The sequence below is a fragment of the Moschus berezovskii genome, chromosome 7 (assembly GCF_049115385.1).
Source record: "Moschus berezovskii isolate FMDL1 chromosome 7, NW_MosBer_1.0, whole genome shotgun sequence".
Classification (NCBI taxonomy): domain Eukaryota; kingdom Metazoa; phylum Chordata; class Mammalia; order Artiodactyla; family Moschidae; genus Moschus; species Moschus berezovskii.
Genome location: NC_142466.1, coordinates 14,874,426 through 14,892,878, shown reverse-complemented (window position 1 = coordinate 14,892,878; position 18,453 = coordinate 14,874,426). Strand labels below are relative to the sequence as shown.

Genomic DNA, 18,453 nt, shown 5'->3' with positions numbered 1-18,453 from the left:
CTGCTCCAGGCTGGATCCACGGCCTGGGTCAGGGTCTCTGATCCTGCAGACTAGTGGGCCGAGGATCAGCCAGACCAGCGAGCAGGGCTGAGTGAGGCCGGAGCTGCGCTGGGCTCCCCGCCGCCCATCCCTGGGTCTGAGTCACTCCAGCAGAGCCACTCAGAGCCCCATGTCCTGGGGACGCCGACAGCTGACTCTCGGCCGAGCTCCGCGGGCCCCCGACGTGCTCTCGGGTGTTCCTGCCATGATAACTTCAGCCACCGGGAGAAGGTGGCAGATATCCTTCTGTTCCCGGTACATAATGACAGGGAAGGGGAGACGGAGTGCAAAGTGGGTTGCGGGGTGAGAAGGGTGCTGCTTAAAAAAAGAAATATGTTCTCAATATTTACGGAAAGATTATTTATCTTACAGGAATGGCCATTTTCCATTTGAAATACAGGATTTATTTGAACTGGGAAACAGCTGAGATCTATAAGTCTCTTACAGTTACTTGGCTTAACTCAGCAGTTTGATAAATCATACATTTTCACGTGAATTGTCATTTATATTCCTGTCTCCGGAGGCCCTCCTTCCCCCACAAGGCACACTCTCAGGGTACGAAATTAACGGCACCTCTTGAGATTAACAACCCATTTTTGTGATGGATCTCTGGGCTGCAAAATTTACTAAATCCAGTAGATCAATAACTGTCACCAGCATAAATACTCTAAAAGATGAGGCAATCCTTCAATCATTTTTCTTTCGCAACTTGTACATGTTTTATTTATCCTTTTCTATTCTATTTTTAATCTCACTGACCAGGCAGGGACGAATACACAAGCAAAATTTAGGAGACTCTGAAATCTGAACAGTAACCATGGTTCTGAAATAGTCTGCAGTTCCCCACTCCCTGGAGATAAGGCCATTCCCCCAGCTGCAGGATCTGCTGAAGGAAAGACTTAGTCCTGAGGAGTGGACGGCCCAGGGAGGGCCTCAAAGCTCCATCAGCTTCTACCCCATCAGTTTCCACCGTGTCCTCTGATGCAGGCCAGAAAGGACTCACTTTACGAGGCGGCCCAGAGAGGCTATTCACCCAAAGCCTCCAGTAAGAGAAAAGCCAGGGATCAAAGGTCAGATCCAGGGCGACAGGAAAGAGGAGCCAGGGTGGGAGGGTCGGAAGGTGAGCTCTGATTGCCCTGATTCTTGGTTCTTTCCCACTGAGCCAAGTGCAGCTCCGCTCCTTCCGCTTTGACACTGCGGGTTCCCACTCGATTGGAGTTGCTATGTGAGTGGGAATCTCCCTGCCTCTCTGGGTCACAGTTCAGCACAGACATTCCTACGGCTGCCGGAAAGCCTGGATCTGAGCAAGCCAGCAGGGCAGCACCCTTGTGTAAGGGTCTCCCTTAGGCCCACCGGCCTGGGAGCCCTAGTCCTGCCTTGAGAAATCATCAACCCGACTCATGGGGGCTGGGGCGGGGGCAGCTCTACCTTTGCTTAAATTCGCGAACACCTAGGATTGAAATGGACCGTGCAGAAAAGAGTGAACTCTTGGACATCTGAATTATCTTGCAAATGATTCAGCCTCTTTTGCTCCTGTTTTCAGAGAAGGCAATGGCACCCCACTCCAGTACTCCTGCCTGGAAAATCCTACGGACCAAGGAGCCTGGTAGGCTTCAGTCCATGGGGTCGCTAAGAGTCGGACACAACTGAGCGACTTCACTTTCACTTTTCACTTTCATGCATTGGAGAAGGAAATGGCAACCCACTCCAGTGTTCTTGCCTGGAGAATCCCAGGGACAGGGGAGCCTGGTGGGCTACCGTCTCTGGGGTCGCACAGAGTCGGACATGACTGAAGCGACTTAGCAGCAGCAGCAGCAGCTCCTGTTTTAATAAATAAAAAACTTCCTATGGAAGACACAGCATCTCCTCAGAGGATGAACGGCACAGTGGGAGAAAATAGATTTGCTATTCATAAGAGAGAAGTGCTGTTCATCTGTGGGAGATCATAAGAGATGATTTTCTCCCCCAGCTTAGCGTCAGTCTTTTCACGCTGATATCATGAATCAGAATAAAATGTAAAACTGAGAATTAAGCCAACACTTGGGATAAGGAGATGGTTCTGTTTATAGAAATCGCCTCTGCCTAGCAGTGGGCTATTAAAACAGCAGACTACATTAGCAGTCAAGCACCTAAGAGTTTAGCAATCATATGATTAACAAGTTGAAAATAGAAAAGTGTAACAAGCAAAACAGAGAGGGAGAAGACAGTGGCCTATATTATAGTTCATTATCGAGGCAAGAATGCTAAAATTAAAAGCCACGGGTGTGGCCCCCACAGTTACAGCACTGGGGCCACCCACCGTATGTGGGACAGACACAGAGAAGGCACCACTGGCCCGACCAACTCACCTCGGCCATCCTGGGTGACCCGACGTCCGGAAGGGCCGACTGCACCATGATTCGGGGCACGGGCTGAGGAAACAAGGGAGCAGGTGGGCTCGGGGCTCAGGGGGAGCAGAGCAGACAGAGCCAGAGAAGCCTTCAACTGAACAGACAGGAGAGCTGTCAGGAGGACCCTCCCAGAGTGGACTTCGACAGCTTAGGGACTCTGACAAGTCACTGCCTGGTCGGTCTGTTGGCGGCGGGGTGGGAGTGCTGTGCCGGAAATATACAAAGCCAGCAGCAGAGTCAGCGGCCCAGCCCCAGCGACGCCAGACACGGGCTAAAGGCAGTAAGGAGTGGAGGTGCTCTCTTCGCTTGCACACGGCACGTGTTAGCCAAGGGCTGTATGTGTACATGGAGCTTTCTGGATGGCTCAGTGGTAAAGAACCCACCTACCAATGTAGGAGACGTGGGTTCAAGCCCTGGGTTGGGAAGATCCCCTGGAGAAGGAAATGGGAATCCACTCCCATATTCTCCCCTGGGAAATCCCAGAGACAGAGGAGCCTGGGGGGCTACAGTCCCTGGGGTTGCAGAGTCGAACACGACTGAGCACGCAAGAGTATCACTTATTATCTGTACACAGGAGCATTACAGGACCTCACAGAGAGATGTGACAGGACAGGAAGACCGGGAAAGGCTTCAGGGGAGGTGGAGCACAAACCAAGCCTCGCCCAGCCAGGGGGATTCCTGGTCCAGAGGAGCGTGGGCGGAGCCGTCACAGGGAGCGAGAGGGATGGACGCCAGTGCGGCTGGAGCACAGAGCGACAGGATGTGAACAGAGGCTCTGGGGTCTGAGCCAAGCTCCTGGGCAGTGGCGAGGACCCCCACAGCTCCTGGGCCGAGGGGGCAGGACGGGAAGAAGACCAACCTGCCGGTGGAAGGCAGACTGGCAGCAGAAACCGTGCAAGAGTGAGGCGGGCAAACAACAGGTGCCAACAACAGAGCAGGGCTGACGGGATAAGAGCCTGAATTGATGGGCACAAGTGACATCACATGAGTGGAGCCGGCTCCTTACGGCTGTGTGGCTCAAGAACAGCCTTTTAAAACAGAGAGCTAAAAACCACACAAAAACTAGCCCCAGAAGAAAGAAAAGTCAGGAGGAGGATCTGGTATCCCTGAAGGAGTCTGCAGCTGCTGCGTTCACAACAGCAGGCAGGCACAGAGCAGACGCGACCACCGTGGAGAACCCTGGGGTCTACCACGTTCTGCATTTATTTCCCCAACCAAGGTCTGGCCCCTTCCTGGGCCTGCCTGCTCCGATGCACATGTCTGGAGGTCACCTCAGAGAGCTCGGCTCTAAGAGGGCTCCATCCGGGCCAAACACCTACCCTCAATCCCATTTCACAGGAGGAGTCAAAGCTGGGTGTCAGGGTTTGTTGCCATGCAGTACCCTGATCTATCTAGTCTACCTGGTCTGGAAACCTTTTCAAGTCCCTTCCTCCAGTCCTGAGCATCCGGTTCCTCCCAGGTCCCCCCTGGTGTGTCTCGGTGCCAGGGCTCCTCTGCTGTCGTGACTCCCCAAGAGTCTGCAGGCATGAAGGCTGACGGCCCAAGTCATGCTTCCTTTCTAGCAGCCCAGACTCTTAACTGAAGGGAGAAAAGTCCATCTGGAACAAGACAGCCCATGGAGAATGCTGTCAACCTAATTCATACACCAGGTGCTGCTACAGCCAATTATGCCCTGGGACACCCTCTGGGAGAAAGGTGCTAGAAGTGCATAATTCTGCGAGAGGCAAGGGAACAGGACCAGCATCTGAGAAAGAGGCCCAGAGACAGTGAAGCAGGACATGGGAGGAGATACAGCTAAGCAGAGGGGCGGACCTGACCACAAACTAAGGGCAGATGCGCTCTACCCTGCAGACACCGGGAGCTCCTCGGGGCGAAGGCCTGGGGAAGCCAGGATCAGAGGTGTGATTAAGAAAGGCAACGGAACAGATGAGGGAGGGCGCCCTGCCAGCAGCAAGGCCATGAACCCCTCAGCCTTCCCTCAATTCCCTGACCAGGAAAGACCCCCATGCCTCCCCACCCAACTCCCATCACACTTCTTGCCTGCCCCAGGCCTCCTTTCAGGGATTCTCCGTTTCAAGCACGTACCCTCCACTCTGTCTTACGGTCCCTTCAGTGCAGGGTTAGGGTTAGGGTTAGGTACCTTCATTTTTATTTTCCCCATTGTGCCCAAAGCCCCCCATGAACGGAAAGGTGTTCAGACCGTATCTCTCAGTAAGGGCAGGAAAAAAGTTTGTTAGGCTGGAACCCCAAAATACTTACATTCTTCAGTTATATCTTATTCAAAACAGACAAGATTGAGATGAAACATTCTCCTTTAAAGCGCAAAAATGCAAAATTCCCACCAAGATGGACCTGTAGCCACCCAGGATGAAACCTTTTCTATGTCTTCCTAAATGCGGTACAGAAAAACGTACTCTTCTTTACGATTCAGAATAATTTTTTAAAAATCCAGTAACTGTGTGGGAAAGGATCTGCTTGACTGGGATGCAGTGCTGGAACTCCACGGCCCCAGGCTCCTATGCTACGAGGCCGCACGCCCCCCCTTGCTGTGCCTCGTTCTCCACAGCCACTGCGTCCCGAGTGGCTCAAACAGTAATGAGCCTGCCTGCAATGCAGGAGACCTGGGTTCGATCCCTGGGTCAGGAAGATTCCCCTGGAGAAGGACACAGCAACCTACTCCAGAATTCTTGCCTGGAGAAGTCCATGGACAGAGCAGCCTGGAGGGCTACAGTCCATGGGGTCAAAGAGAGTCAGACATGACTGAGCGACTAACACTTACACTTCTTGATCAGGCAACAGATCTGCTCTGTAGAGACACCTGCCCAACCCCTAGATACACCTGAAATGGCTGGAACCTACGTCAACAATAAGATCACATCAGGTCTGAGTGGGTCAGCCACACCTACTTCTCTGCTTCACACATTAGGCACTTCACGGTGCCCCCTCCTAGGAATGGCTGCCAGACAGCAGCTCTGGATGAAAGAGCATCACGGTGGACTGTTCTCCAGCAGAGGGCATGCTCAAGAGGGTGGGGGCACAGACACACAGAACACAGGACTGGCCGCAGACTGCTTTTCATGGAAGCTGGGTGACGAATGCATAGGGATCCATCACAGTATTCACTCTATTTTTGTGTATTTCAAATTTTCCCACAATGCTGCCCTGCATGACAAACTTAACTGGGGCTCTGCTTTAGTGGGGCTCTCCTTCAGCTCAACAAGGACTCAGGGACTTCCCTGGTGGTCCAATGGTTAAGAATCCACCTGCCAATGCAGGGGACATGGGTTCAATCCCTGATCCAGGAAGATTCCACATGCCTCGGAGCAACTAAGCTGGTGCACCCCGACCGCCGAGCCTGTGCTCCGCAACAAGAGAGGACGTGCCGATGAGAAGCCCGTGTGCCACAACTAGGGAGCAGCTCCCACTCACCAGAACTGGAGAAAGCCCGAATACAGCACTGAAGATCCGCACAGCCTCGCCCCCAAAAAATAAGTAAATAACTTTAAAATATTTCAAATACTTAAAAAAAAGAGGTAAGGACTCAGGTCTCAGGTGTACAAAGTGTTGCAACAGTGCTGTGGGAATATGAAGACCAGAAGGAAACGGGCTCACTCTTAACAAAGCAGCAATCCAGTCTGGGGGAAGGATGTGTATGCAAAAAAAAAACCATCAAGGAAGATGACAGGGATCAGAATGAAAGTTTCCAAGCAGAGAAGATGCAGAGGAGGAAGGGGTTATCCAGGGACCAGGCCGAGAACACCTTCATGGGGGTGACTTCACCTGGAGACAGACCTTGAAGACACAATGGCTCCTTGTGGGGGGCCAGGCGACCCACGAAGAGTGGCGTGACAAAGGCAGGCTGCCCTTTCTGTCTGGAGGCTCCCTCTCACTTCCCTGCCCGGGAAAAGCTTCTCAACCTTCCAGGGGGTCTTCAAGAGAGGAAAGGATCTGGAGTGACCAGAGCTGGGCAGAGGGAAGGGAGGTCAGGGCGTGCGGAGGAGGCCTTGTGAGCTTACGGTGGATTTCCGCAGGCGACGAAGAGCGAGCAAAGGAACCAAATGAAGCGGCGCTCAGAACTAGGCTTACAGCAGATCATCCCGAAAGCAGGAGACAGAGCACCAGTAACGTATGAGCCTGAACTTGGATGATAGGAGGAGAAGGAAACAGAAAGGAGAATTCAGAGATATGAAGGAGGCCACCGAACACCCGGAGACAACCAGGGGCGAGAGACAGGCGGCGCCCGGGAAGAACAGGAGACGGGGCGAGGGGGCCGCTGGCTTCACGGGGAGCAGCACGGCGGTGCCCGCGCTCCCACGCGTGCCCAACCGCGAGGGAGCACCAGGTTCCGTCAGTATGGGGCAACGGCCTTCGGTGAGTTCAGCAACCTCATTACGGGCACCAAAAACACCTACAGAGCGTCCTGAGCGCTTCAGCGTGCCATCTGTCCTTCACGCAGAGGGGCTCACGTTTCCAAATGGTATTGTTTGCATTTTAATGCTCCTCTGCACATCCCCCATGCAGGCGGCTGCCTCCTATTTCGAGAGCTCAAAACATTTCAGATCATAAGTTCATTAATCCTTACGACACATCTGGTAACTATTAATAAAAATGACTGCAAAGTATTTTGCAGCTATAAATATTAAAAAGTCCCATGAGGCGCGTGAATATAATTATCTACATTTCACACTTCAGAAAGCGAGGCGCAGAGGCATTCACCTAACGGTTAAAGACTGGACGCCTACACCAGGAGTCAGACACAGGATGAGAAGGGACCGTGGCCTCAAGGCCAGCTGAACCCACCAGGGCGCTGTCCTGAGTGCGGCTCAGGTCTAGTGGGCCAGCACGCGAGAGGCACAGGGTGGCGTGGAAGTATTGTGGGGAAAAGGTGACAGTCACTTCTCAGACCCTATCTTGTCATTCTTAAGCTCTGGCTTTCACATGCCACCTGAATGAAACCAGAGCTCAGGATGTCCTAACTAGGCGTAAGAGCTAATTTGCCTGGAATGAAGTGTTAACTCCTTGACATGACGTGAAAGGACCTCATCTCTCATTAGGCTGAGCATGCTTCTTTTCCAGAGACTTCCCCGCGCTGTCCCTTCCCTGAGGGAATCACGACCCACCTGGTGAAGACCTAGCCATTGGTGAGTCTTAGCTGGAGCTTGAGCTACTCTTTCTGAAACTGCAGGTAAAATGCCACCCCCCGACCTTCACTGTGTCACCTCAACACACCACCTATAACCCATTTATCTGTCAATCTGTCTTGACGGGGGTCACTCTCAACTGCAAGCTCTCTGCAGGGTAGGGATTATCTCATTCATCTCTCATCCACAAAACAAGAACTTAATGTTTGTTGACTGAACAAGTAAATAAGTGAAGGAATGACTTAAGTGATATAAAGGCTGAATTGTACAGTTAGGACCTAGAAAAATCCTATCAAATTCCAAATTTTGGGCACAGGGGTAGGTAGAGGGTAGAAGAGTTATCTGTTGAAGCTACTTAATTAACACTTTGTTCAAAAACACTGACTTTTCTGATCCCTTTTTTTTCTCTTGTCTGAAAACAAACCTTTCCTAATAATCACCCCTTACCATGAATTTGATAAATTCTTTACAAGTCATCTTCTAATGGTTCCTAAGTAAATATGATCCTCTAAGTCTTTTTTTTTTTAACTCTAACCAATCACTTTAATCCAAGCCTAGGAAAATACAACAAGAGATGTAAGATTTATTCTTGCCATAAATACTCAATAGACAACCTTTGATTTTCATGCTGATAAAGTGGGAAAAATATAAGAACACTACCAAGCAGAAGACCTCCTCATCTTTGAACACGTTCTGCTAAAAGTACCAACATTAGATAAAATCAGACATGTACAATCACCTAAAGATCAAGAATCAGCAATAGCTGAATCAATATAGACAGAGTTTGAAAGATTATGTTAATCAGAGAGGCCGGGTGCTGAGCCGGCAGTGCCCCCAGCAACCGTGCAGGGACTGGCAGCACCAGCCACTGTGGGGGAGGCACCCCTCAGGACCGCCCCGGCTCACACAGCCAGCACCCCCACCCCCTCTGCCAGGGGTCCACGATCAACCTCATGATCTGCACTCTGGCTTTCCAGCAGGATCCGGCTGAGCCTGTGCCAGCCACGGACGACACCAGCTCTTGTATCCACCTGGCAGTCAGAGTTCTCAGTTTAAGTGAGTAACTCTCATTCTAATCACTCCCTCAGTTCTTTGGGTAAACCTGATCACCTCTTGGTTGCACATCCAGAAGTGGCAATCCAGTCCACAGGAATTCTCTGAGCTATGTCAGCCAGGGAGGACGGTGGGCAGCCACCAGCTGGTCCGTACCAGAGACACTGTTAGCCCACTTGCCACATGCTCCTTCCGGCCAGCGATAAGCGTCCACGTGTCAGCATGGGATGGTGACTTCCCTTCTCTGACCAATATTACAATCCCTCATGAGGTTTGTACATTCACTGAGTAGATTCCTCCAGTTCTATCCTCTTCCAAATCCACCTTCCAAACTGCAGTGAGAGGAGGAGCTTCCTGAGACACAAATTTGACCACATCACTTTACTGCTTTAAGTTGTCAATGCCCAGAAATAATTGTTTTTAGAAATAAATGGGCAAAAAAAAACCTGAAGACAGATTCTACCCAGTGTTTCCCCACAGCATGACTAGCTCCTCCTTCAAATACCCTATAGACTGAATCTCTAAATACTATCACTTGCTGTTTTTAATCAGATCCAGTGAGATCTCTTCAGATCACAATCATGCGTTAAATTCTGTTTCTTGGCTGTGTCTCAGTTCTGCTCCTCACGCACCGTAACCTTAGACAAGGCGTTACCTACCCGAGACTCACCTTCATCTCTAAGTCGGCGCCTAACATTACCCTTTAACTCTGTGTGTCCAGCATGGCAGCCACCAGCCAGGTGGCGTCTGAGCACTTGAAATGCGGCTGGTGTGACTGAGGAAGGGGATTTTTTATTCTACTTAATTACATATAAACTTAAAAATTAAAGTGCCTTTTAGTATGTTTTTGTAACGTTTTGGGCATGCAGATTTAGTTTTCAATTCTATGAACTCTGGATGCAGATCAAGTATTTCCGAGGAAAATCTGGTATCTGAATTGAGATGTGCTAGAATGTAAGCCACACACTTGATTCTGAGGACTCTACAGAACAAAAAAAAGAGGATATCTCAGATTGTTTTTTACACTGATGACAGGTTGAAATGATGATATTATGAATATACTGGCTTATGTAAATTATTTAATTCAGCCCATTTCTTTTTACTTTTTCAAGTGTGACTTCTAGACATTTCTAATGACACGCATGGCTCATATTATACTTTCATCAGACAGCACTGTTGTTGAGCTGATGTATATAAAATCCCTGGCACAGGAAGCACCCAGTACATGTCTAAAGCGCCATGGTAATCCTAATTACTGGAATTTCATTCACTGTCTTCCAAGGTATTTCTCTAGATCTGAGTAAAACATGTTCCAGGTACCTGTGCTAAGTTGCTCAGTCGCATCGGACTCTGTGACCCCCATGGACTGTAGCCTGCCAGGCTCCAGGTAGCCTTCTATATTCTAAAGGTTGTGTTCAGGAGTTGAGTATACAATGTGTGCAAAATCAAACACAAACACAGTCCTCCTCTTCAGAAACAGGCACTCGGGGTCTAATACCTGATATTCCTATTTAATTTTAATTACATGAAACATTACTAAAAGGGCTTCCCCAATGGTCCAGTGGTTAAGCACCCACCTGACAATGCAGGGGACACAGGTGTGATCCCTCCCAGGGAAACCCACATGCTGCAGGGCAACTAAGCCCACGGGCTACAACTACTGAGCCCATGTGCTGCAGCTACTGAAGCCCACATGCCCTCGAGCCTGTGCCCCGCAACAGAAGCCACCGCAATGAGAAGCCTGCACACCGCAGCCAGAGAGTGGCCCCGGCTCGCCACCACCAGGGAAAGCCCACAGCAACAAAGACCCAGCACAGTCAAAAATAAATGAATCTTAAAAAACCCCAAAAACTAAAAGGCACACTTCCGTCAACAAGTAAATTATTTATCAGTTGATAAAAGTGTATGAGCCTGTCCTAACAGACTTCACGGTTGGGTGGCATCACTGACCCAACGGACATGAGTTTGAGCAAACTCTGGGAGATACTAAAGAACAGGGAAGCCTGGCGTGCTGCAGTACACGGGGCCACAAAGAGTTGGACGGGACTTAGTGACTGAACAACAATATATGTGTTAGCTCAACATACTCAAGATCCTACGTATGGAAAATTTTAAACGCTAATATTTCTGAAGTTGTCAGGAAAGAAACAGTTTCTTATATATTAGGGTTTAGCTAGTTTACTTTTTAAACTTCTATATGATAACTGGTAAAACTTAAGTATTTATGTGGAAAATGATTTCTATTTTTTAAAAATAGGATGTAATAAGTCACTCTATCCACTCAGTTTTTCAAGTATCCATGAAGAATGAAGGAAAATTTATGAAACACAGTGAAGTGAAAGTCGCTCAGTCATGTCCGACTCTTTGCGACCCCATGGACTATACAGTCCACGGAATTCTCCAAGCCAGAAAACTGGAGTGGGTAGCCTTTCCCTTCTCCAGGGGATCTTCCCAACCCAGGGACTAAACCCAGGTCTCCCACATTGCAAGCAGATTCTTTACCAGCTGAGTCAATAGAATGGCTGTTAATCTAAAAACTTAAAAATGGAGTCTAAATCTAGACTGCTCCCAGCTCGGTATGTCCTACAAGCTAGGAATGGTTATTACACTTTGAAATTATTAAAATATCAATAAAAGAATACTCTGTGACATGTAAAAATTATATGAAATTCTAATTTCAGGGTTATAAATAAAGTTTTATTGGAACAAAACCAGACCCATTGTTTAGCACTGTCTGCAGCCAGTTCTGCCAGTTCTGCCAGCAAAGCCTAAAATGAGGCTAAAATGAAACTATCTGGCTCTTGACCAAAAAAGCCTGCCAACCCTGAGTCTACAGACTCATACAAAAGTACATAAGGCCCATTTCTGAAAAATAAGTGGAAGATGAGGTCTCTTCAAATCAACTCCTATCCTGCCTCAGAAACCATCTTCTTTTCATTATTGTTCAGATTAGCTACTAACCCTAACTCTGAAGACAACCTGGCAACTTAGTGTCTAAGTATGCCAATATCCATACATTTCTGGGGCAAAGACAGATGGTAAGATGTTATGATCCTAGAAAACAAAACAGAGATAAGAGTCTCATTTTGTAGAGCAGTAAGAATTGCCTAAGAATTCATCCACAAAGCAACTGAACAGAAATCATTTTCCTTGAATTTAAAAGTCTGTGTTGCAAAAGGTCTGTACAAACTTCCCTTTATTAACACAAGAACAAGCAATATAGCATAACACATCCAAATATAAACTACAGAGGAAAAGAACCTTTAAAAACATCCTGAATACTTAAGGAAAACTCAAGGCGAGAAAACAAGGTCTAGATCCTTTTTCTCATTTTTAGTTACGATGATGAACCCTTGGTACTCACCTGTTTGTCCAGTGGTTAAGACTCCAGGCTCCCAATGCAGGGTGCCTGGGTTCAATACCTAGTCAGGGAACTAGATCCCACATGCCACAACTTAAGCCTGGAGTAGTCAAAAATATATATATATATATTTTAAATAGCAGCTTCCTTTGAGACAAATTCCTACACCTCAGCCAACTGAAATAGAACTTAAGAGAAAAAAAAAGACGATAAAGCCTTAAGACCCCATAGCAAGCACTTACACGGCCTGTTTCATCAGAGGAGCCTGAGTGAAGAAGCGTCTGAAGCAGCGTGCTAGCGCACAAGGGAGGGACGAGCAGCTGTGTCTGCTTCTCCCCATGGTGCGCATGGAGCGGTCACTGAGCAGCCGCTCACGTGAAGGCTCAAAGAGCCACCTAAGCATCTCTCCAGCGGGCTCAGACACGCGCAGCGCACTGCTTTCCCTGCGCAAGGCTCTGTCCACCTTCCACACTGGAAGCCGTGTTGAAAATGAAGACAGAATCCCTTGTGGTCAGCAGGGTAGGCCGAAGCAAAGCCCAGGACACTGGACAGGAGCTAACAATAGAGGATAGGTCAGAAACGTGGCTGTGATTTTGACGGTGGAAATTAAATGTGAGCATTAACTCAGATGGTAAAGAATCTGCCTGCAATGCGGGAGACCTGGGTTCACTCCCTGGGTCAGGAAGATCCCCCGAAAAAGGGAATGGCAGCCCACTCCACTATTCCTGCCTAGAGAATTCCATGGACAGAGGAGCCTGGTGGGCTACAGTCCATGGAGAAGCAAAGAGTCGACACGACCGAGCGACTAATACTTGCACTTTTTTCTTTCATTAACTCCTTAATTCCCCAAATGAACCAAAGATGCCATTTGGAATTCAGAAGTTGGAAGTACATAAATAGCTTCATCTGAACACCAACTTCTAGACACATGAAAAAAGCTATTATGCCAAATTAATTCAATCTAACTAATTAGAGAGCAGGAAGTTCTTTCAATTATTTTATGTGCTGTCTGAGAAACACACTTGAATATGAGTGCAGATTTCATTAATTGCAGTTCATTATTTTCCACATTCGTTACTAAACTTGCATCAGAAGGTCAAAGACAGCAATTTTGTCAGCTGCCACCTCCTTCGGTGCTTGTATCTTTTGCATCTCTGGAACTCAGACAGAAATTGATTACAAACAAAAAACAAATCTCCATAAAAGTGAGAAACGTAAGTTTTATAAATATGTTCAAGCCAGATGATCTGGTAAAATATGAGAAACTTTGTCTTTAAAGACTTCCTTAAAATCGTTATTTTCTTTTCATAAATTTATTTACTCCTCAGGATGAATTGTTAACCTCTATCTTACAAGAAAAGACTCATGAATCTTCTCAAATACTGAAATATGCCCCCCAAATCTGAGAACCTGCTGATTCCAAAGAACAAGTTAATAAGCACTAATCTTTTCATTAGCGATTATGTGTTTGTATCTTTGCATGAGGGACGGAACTGAACATCCTTGTTTGAAAATGTCAAGGACACTCTGATGAAAAGTACTTCTTTGTTAATAATCATTCCTTCATCACTTCTGCTTCTCTTCCACCTAATCTAACAAAGAAAAGAGGAAATATGACTGGTAGAAACAGGACCTATTTCATTCCTTGGTTCTTACTGGGAATATTTTTACATTTTCAAAATCTTATTTTTTAAAAAACAGAAGTGACTGAAACCCATGGAGGTGTTGAGAGAGGACCCTGCTTTCTATAAATCACTGTACTCGTTCACGGCTGTTACCTTCTCTTCGTTAATATCACTTTGTCGTTCTGTGCCTTTCATTCTGCTGCTTTCCTGGAACCATCCTTATACAATTCTTCCCCACCTTCTGTGCTGCGATCCCTTGAATGCTTATACAGTCAGCTCTCTTAGTCATTGTTCGGTCAAGCTATAAATAACTCCTTTAATCCTTCCTCATAAATCATTTCTGATGTTATTCTCTGAAATAATTCCAGTTGGTCAATGGACGTCCAGTCGTAAGGTACCCAGAACTATGTGCAATGATCTAAGTGTCCTCTAATGAGGCCAGAGAGAATCCAGGCATGTGTTTAGGTGGGTTGCTGTGTCTCTGCTACTGTGACTCTTCCAGAGAAGGAGTTTAAGTCTCCAAACTAACTTGGGATAGAAACAGAAAAAGCAACATGCTTTAAGATCTTTCATCACAGTTAGGTGGGAAACAGAGAGAGAGAAATGGTTTTGAAACTGATGAAGAGAGAAATGAGTGTGCTTACCTTACTCTATGGCCTGCTGGGTTACTCTGTGCTGTCTCTGCGGTTCCACTGTTTAGTGGATTTAGGGGATCCCAAAGAAAGGGAATGCCAAAGAATGCTCAAACTACCACACAACTGCACTCATCTCACACGCTAGTAAAGTCATGTTCAAAATTCTCCAAGCCAGGCTTCAGCAATACGTGAACCATGAACTTCCAGACGTTCAAGCAGGTTTTAGAAAAGGCAGAGGCACCAGAGATCAAATTGCCAACATCCGCTGGATCGTGGAGAAAGCAAGAGAGTGCCAGAAAAACATCTATTTCTGCTTCATTGACTATGCCAAAGCCTTTGACTGTGTGGATCACAATAAACTGTGGAACATTCTGAAAGAGATGGGAATACCAGACCACCTGACCTGCCTCTTGAGAAACCTGTATGCAGGTCAGGAAGCAACAGTTAGAACTGGACATGGAACAACAGACTGGTTCCAAATAGGAAAGGGAGTACGTCAAGGTTGTATATTGTCAACCTGCTTATTTAACTTATATGCAGAGTACATCATGAGGAACGCTGGGCTGGAAGAAGCACAAGCTGGAATCAAGATTGCCGGGAGAAATATCAATAACCTCAGATATGCAGATGACACCACCCTTATGGCAGACAGTGAAGAGGAACTCAAAGGCCTCTTGATGAAAGTGAAAGAGGAGAGTGAAAAGTTTGGCTTCAAGCTCAACATTCAGAAAATGAAGATCATGGCATCTGGGCCCATCACTTCATGGGAAATAGGTGAAACTCCAATACTTTGGCCACCTCATGCGACGAGTTGACTCACTGGAAAAGACTCTGATGCTGGGAGGGATTGGGGGCGGGAGGAGAAGGGGACGACAGAGAATGAGATGGCTGGATGGCATCACCGACTCGATGGACATGAGTTTGAGTGAACTCCGGGAGTTGGTGATGGACAGGGAGGCCTGGCGTGCTGTGATTCATGGGGTCACGGAGAGTCAGATACGACTGAGCGACTGAACTAAACTGAACTGAGAGGACTTCTGTTTAGTTTTTAAATTTTATTTCTCTATTGTTTTTGGTTGTGCTGGATCGTCACTGCTGCATGCAGGCTTTTCTCCAGTTGCAGTGATCAAGGTTGCTCTCTACTTGCAGAGCACGGGCTCCTCATTGCTCCTCTTGTTGGGAAGCACGGGCATGAGGGCCTTCAGGCTTTGACAGTTGCAGCGGCCAGGCTCTAGAGCACAGTCGCTCCTCAGTATGTGGGATCTTCCCAACCCAGGGATTGAACCCCTGTCTCCTTTTGGCAGGCAGATTCTTTACCACTGAAGCCACCAGGGAAGCTCCCCCTCTGTTTAGTTTTTTGTACCATCTCACATTACAAATCTTAAGCAGTGTTACTTTCTATTTATTGTCTCTAAGTTTTATGCAATTTCGTATCAATATCCCTTCCTGTATTGGGAGAATTGATCCAGCTTTCTTTTAGGCATATGCACTGATTTCTATTTTTCTGGGTTCTATCTTCCACGTTATTCTAAAATCTATGTTAAGTTTTTTCAGTGTGGTATTGATTATTTAATGACTATTTATATAGGCCATTGAAATTAATGTACTAACAAGTCACTGTTCAGTTCAGTTGCTCAGTCGTGTCCGACTCTTTATGACCCCATGAATCACAGCATGCCAGGCCTCCCTGTTCATCACCAACTCCAGGAGTTCACTCAAACTCATGTCCATCGAGTCGGTGATGCCATCCAGCCATCGTATCCTCTGTCATCCCCTTCTCCTCCTGCCCCCAATCCCTCCCAGGATCACAGTCTTTTCCAGTGATTCAACTCGTCGCATGAGGTGGCCAAAGTATTGGAGTTTCAGCTTTAGCATCAGTCCCTCCAATGAACACCCAGGACTGATCTCCTTTAGAATGGACTTGTTGGATCTCCTTGCAGTCCAAGGGACTCTCAAGAGTCTTCTCCAACACCACAGTTCAAAAGCATCAATTCTTCGGTGATCAGCTTTCTTCACAGTCCAACTCTCACATCCATACATGACCACGGGAAAAACCATAGCCTTGACTAGATGGACCTTTGTTGGCAAAGTAATGTCTCTGCTTTTTAATATGCTATCTAGGTTGGTTATAACTTTCCTTCCAAGGAGTAAGCGTCTTTTAATTTCATGGCTGCAATCAGCATCTGCAGTGATTTTGGAGCCCAAAAAAATAAAGTCAGCCATTGTTTCCACTGTTTCCCCACCTATTTCCCATGAAGTGATGGGCCCAGATGCCATGATCTTACTTTTCTGAATGTTGAGCTTTAAGCCAACTTTTTCACTCTCCTCTTTCACTTTCATCAAGAGGCTTTTTAGTTCCTCTTCACTGTCTGCCATAAGGGTGGTTATCATCTGCATATCTGAGGTTATTGATATTTCTCCCAGCAATCTTGATTCCAGCTTGTGCTTCTTCCAGCCCAGCGTTTCTCATGATGTACCCTGAATATAAGTTAAATAAGCAGGGTGACAATATGCAGCCTTGACGTACTCCTTTTCCTATTTGGAACCAGTCTGTTGTTCCATGTCCAGTTCTAACTGTTGCTTCCTGACCTGCATACAGGTTTCTCAAGAGGCAGGTCAGGTGGTCTGGAATCAAAATATACAGCGAACTTGGTGGTATATGTGTATTTCTTTATGATACACTAGACACCTCACACTGGGGTACAGCAAGCCACGCAGCAGGCAGGGTGGTGGCGAACGTTCATCAGCATAAATTTTATCTTAATCTTACTAGATTAGTGATACAGAGGAAGGCATGGTGTCCCTGTTGCCATAATGCATCTAACAAAACCTCCTATAATCTCCTTGGTAGAGAGAGGAGGAAATGGGTTTAGGAGACGGCAGTTACTGAATAGGCAGAGCTGAAACACGTCCATTGGCCATTCTGTGGCTTGGGGAGTGAGTCACATATGACAGAGCTCTCTCTCACGCTTAATGTTCCATATTTTGTTCGTGACTCAAACACAGAGTATGCCCTTCAAAAGTTTGCAGATCCTAATAAGAACAAATGTATCTTTAAAATAATTATTCAAAGAATATCTTGCTAACCTAGGAATGCTGAAACAAAATCAAGCTGAAAAATTTTAGGAATGAACCTGAAGATTCTTATTTAAGTATTTTTATGCTTCAATGAAGGGGCTTCTCTGGTGGCTCAGTGGTAAGGAACCTGCCTGCCAAGCAGGAGACTTGGGTTCAACCCCTGGTTGGGAAGATCCCCTGGATAATAAAATGGCAACCCACTGCAGTATTCTTGCCTGGGAAATCCCATGGACAGAGCAGCCTGGTGGGCTACAGTCTATCAGGGTCACAAAAGAGTCGGACATGACTTAGCGACTAAACAACATGTGAAGTGAAGTCGCTCGGTCGTGTCTGACTCTTTGCGACCCTGTGGACTGTAGCCAATCAGGCTCCTCCATCTATGGGATTTTCCAAGCAAGAGTACTGGAGTGGGTCGCAAAGGGGACCTTCCTTCTCCAGGGGATCTTCCCGACCCAGGGATCAAACCCAGGTCTCCCCTATTGTAGGCAGACGCTTTACCGTCTGAGCCACTAGGGAAGTCAACGTGATAATAAAAAGAGAAGTATATTGGCCAGAGTGTAAGCAAATAAATAAGCAAATGAAAAGGGGGAACATTAACTGACCAGAAGTACGATGAACTAAAACTTAGCTTAAAAAAAAAAAGTGCTCTCATGTGCCGCTTTGGTAGAAGTACATTAGTCAGAAGAGGAAGGTGACAGGTGCACTATTTTCAAGCAAAGGGATTACAGTATTCCTTCTGGGCTCCCCACTTTAGCAAGACCCTGGCAAGACCACTGAAGAATGATGAGGCATTTATTGTAGGAGACAGGGTTGACGTCTTTAGATATCAGGACTGGAGAAAGCCTAGGAGAGTAAAGCATCTGTAACTCCCGGGCAACAGCAGAAAAAGCAGAGGCAAAGACTGGGTGGCAATAAGCCAACTTTTTTCCTGAAGGACTCAGAGGGTCCACAGGGAAAGAAAAAAGTAGGAAATTCAACTTTTGGGTATCAAGTCTGATTTCCAAGTGAATAGGATGCCATTATAGTGATGATTACTACGAAAAAATTGGGAAACACTAAAAAAGTCTAGTTGGTACAGCAATATACTGGGTGTTATTTTGAGATTCCACTGTTGCAGGTGTGCCCCCTTTC

The 18,453-nt window shown here is 47.0% G+C and overlaps 1 protein-coding gene across 2 annotated transcripts in view; it reads right to left on the bottom strand.

Annotated features, from left to right (window-relative positions):
- The window catches only part of KIF13B (kinesin family member 13B), a 213,177-nt gene that overhangs the window by 9,282 nt on the left and 185,442 nt on the right, over nt 1-18,453 (bottom strand). For both annotated transcript variants that reach the window (XM_055428055.2, XM_088837822.1), the window contains exon 38: nt 2,388-2,450. In XM_055428055.2, coding sequence (XP_055284030.2) covers nt 2,388-2,450 — 63 coding nt within the window. The remainder of the gene's footprint in view (nt 1-2,387; nt 2,451-18,453) is intronic.